Source organism: Aplysia californica, unplaced genomic scaffold (genome assembly GCF_000002075.1).
Source record: "Aplysia californica isolate F4 #8 unplaced genomic scaffold, AplCal3.0 scaffold00141, whole genome shotgun sequence".
Classification (NCBI taxonomy): domain Eukaryota; kingdom Metazoa; phylum Mollusca; class Gastropoda; order Aplysiida; family Aplysiidae; genus Aplysia; species Aplysia californica.
This window is the reverse complement of record NW_004797411.1, coordinates 1,184,387-1,187,758: the sequence shown is the minus strand read 5'-3', so window position 1 is coordinate 1,187,758 and position 3,372 is coordinate 1,184,387. Positions and strand designations below refer to the sequence as shown.

The following is a 3,372-nucleotide window of genomic DNA, read 5'->3' as shown; positions in this document are numbered from 1 at the left end:
AGAGAGAGAGGGAGGGAGGGAGGGAGGGAGGGAGGGATGAATGGAGGGAGGGAGAGAGAGGGAGAGAGGGAGAGAGGGTGAGAGAGGGAGAGAGAGAGAGAGAGAGTTGTTTTGTTGTGCGTATGCTTGTGTACCTAATCTTTGTATCGTCTACTGCTATTGTTAACAACGAAGACAAATTTCTCCTCGCGAGACGAATAAAGATAGTCATTGTCATTTAACTTTCGTCTAAGAAACACGATTCAAGAGACGGGGTGAGTATTTTTCATGACTAACATGGAGCACGAGGAGACGTCAGCCAGGGGATGAAATCAACAAGCTTTCACAGAAATGTGGGGGGAGGGCGGTGTCTCAAAATGAGCAATTAGGGGGCAAGGCTACTGTAAGTCATTTATTTTAGTGATCCTGTTTATGCTTCCAAAGAGCGGTTTTAATAAAGGGACCAAAGAGAAAAAGTTTTTATAAAAAAATTACCGTACTGGGTCAAGAGTTTTTGAACATTTTTTTTTGTTTGGTCGCTGGCCTGCAGAAGTGCTATGCAATGTTTCGTGGGCACTGGTAGATTCCTCATTGAGCTAGGATTATTTTAACGCTGCCTGACGAAAGTGAACAAGCCATAGCACGTCCTACGGGACTGCGATATTGAGTTGAACACCCTCTATCACTGATAGACAGCAAGCGTTTACAAGGGGCGCCAAACCGATATAATATAGCAAAATTCCTGAATGCTTGTACCAATACCATCCATTGAATATATATTTAACCGCTATCTATTCTTTCATTTTATCTGCATGTGGTGTAGCGGTTAGGCGTTTTGCCACCGCGCCGCAAGCAAAAGACCTGAGTTTGATTTCCGTGCTGGGAGAACTTTAACCGAATTTGTCTGGTTAACCATGACAGGCAGGGTCGAATCTCGCCCCCAAAATATCTAGTTGATATGTGTTGATAGGGGCGTTAAACGCTGACATAATAAATTAATTTTTATTTTGCAGCTTGCGTTTACAGAAGTAGTGTCATGGACATCGTACATGAAGTCAGAGTTCATCAAACTGGGAGACAACGTGAAAAAGATTGCCACTCTTCGCTTCGGCCGGTTGGAGCGAGACCACGGGGAACCTCTGGTCCGTAGAGCTCTGGGCTACATCTCTGCCTCCCGTAATGGCATCGCTAGCAACGAAATGGAAGACATTCTCTCACTCGATGAGGCTGTCATGGATGACGTGATGACCACCCACAAGCCTCCACGACGGAGACTTCCGACGTTACTATGGCTACGGCTCCGCGAAGACATGAGGGATTTGATTTCCGAGAGCAGAGCAGACGACACGAGAACCATTACGTGGGCGCATTCTACCATCTCGGAGGCGTCTGACGAGAGATATCTAGTGCAGAGAGACAAAGCACCCTCGTACCACAAAGCGTTGGCGGAGTATTTTCTTGGCTTGTGGGCGGGGAAGGCAAAGCCCTACTCTGGTAACGATAAAGGGAGTGACCGACTTGTCTCTGAGCAGAACTTTTTTTTCGAGCCGGAGAACTCCCTTGGTGATGGATCTGACCGCTTGTACAATCTACGCAAAATCAACGAGCTGCCTTTCCACCTCACACGCGCCCAGCAAACGTCGACACTGAAGCAGGAATGCTTGTGTAACTTTGAGTGGATGCTAGCGAAATTATGCGGGACGTCGCTTCGTGCACTTTTTGAGGAGTACCAGACAATACTGATGGCTGAGCCGCACGAGCCAGAGCTAAGACTTTTGTCAGACGTACTTCACCTTTCAGGCAAGGCCTTGAGGAGCGAACCCCGGCAGTTAGCATCTCAGATTATTGGTCGGCTCTACCGCATCATCACAACAGACAACCCACGTGCACCTGGTGACCCGAAGAAGTATCCCAACCTTCACCCTCTTCTGGCAGCGGCGAAGAACTCATCCGTCCCAGCTCTGATCCCTTCCGTGGAATGTCTAACTGAGCCAGGTGGCATTCTCTTTGACCTTTTATCAGGTCATTCTGACCCTATCACAGCCCTTGCTCTCACCACAGACGGCATGAGGGCTCTGACTTCTTCCAAAGACGGGACCATCAAGCTTTGGGACATTCGCTCAGGGAAAGTTGTCAAATCAATCGACGGAATTGGTCCCGAGGTGTCCGCGATACGCACAGCCAAAAGTAACACGCTGGCATTCACTGTTGAGAAGTCAGTTATCAAAGCTTGGAGCCTGAAAACCGGGAAATGTATGTACACGATCGATGAGTACCCAGATCCTGCGTGTATATCTGTAGCTGCCGAGGGACAGGTCCTGGCATGTGTGTTTGGCGGCGCAAACATTTTCCGGAGCTGGAGTGTCGATGATTTCTCCTTGTTGTGCGAAGCGGAGATTCCAGATAATAGCGTGCACAAGGACAACTCGATTCTCATCGCTGATTCTTCTTATGGTGAGCACGTTCTACACGCTTTCCGGAGCGGTAACTTCGCCACAGTCCAGCATGCACGCTCGGGAAAGATGATGAAAACCCTCCAATGCCACGACAAATCTTCCTCCATCGTGGCTCTGGCGATCTCCCGTGAGTATTTCATCCTATGCTGCAGACAGCAGTTCATGGCACTCCATGAGATCCACACACTGGAACTCTTTGACGCCAAACGTGGGACCTACATCCGTAGCGTCCGTGGGTGTATCCATGACAGCATACGGTGCTTCTTCGTCAACCTCATCGGCTCTCACGCCATTGCCGTCTGCGCCACTGCCCGGAACAACACGTCAGACATTGCCCTGTGGAACCTGGAGACAGAAGACCACAAGCATCTGGCCACACACCCGTGCGTCTCCACCATGGGGGCGTGTCTCGACTTCCGCTATTGTATGACAGGAGCTGAGGGAGAGAACTCCCTTAGGATTTGGGATCTTACCAGCAAGGTCAACCAACCAGCTCCCAAGTTGAAGAAACAGTTGGGTGTTTGTGATATCTGGCCCATGATCGACAATCCGAGGTGGGATTTAAAAAAAAATTGTTATTGGCTTTAATTTATAAACCTCTTTATGTCTTCCTTGTCAAGCTGATCCTCCCAAAGTTTCCACAAATCAACGGTTTCCTTAACAGACCGATGTATTTTCCTCTCTCCCTATCCCACTCCCCGCCTCCACCGCCCCCCCTCTCTCTCTCTCTCTCTCTCTCTCTCTCTCTCTCTCTCTCTCTCTCTATCTCTCTCACTCTGTTTCTGGACCGGTGTCTGTGGTGTAATGGTTGGACTCTTCATCACAGAAGAGGAAAAATATTTAGGAGTAGGAGTTATTTTTTGTACTGATAATTTCCCTCCACCCTTCTCTCTATTCCGTACCTGCGCCTATAATAACTTAACAGTTTTCAAGAGAC

General features: G+C 48.7%; 1 protein-coding gene across 1 annotated transcript in view; it reads left to right on the top strand.

Annotated features, from left to right (window-relative positions):
* Positions 1-3,372, top strand: part of LOC101859566 — a gene marked incomplete at its 5' end in the record, with an annotated part of 50,345 nt that overhangs the window by 36,614 nt on the left and 10,359 nt on the right. The window contains 1 exon segment of the mRNA XM_035969368.1: positions 993-2,989. Coding sequence (XP_035825261.1) covers positions 993-2,989 — 1,997 coding nt within the window.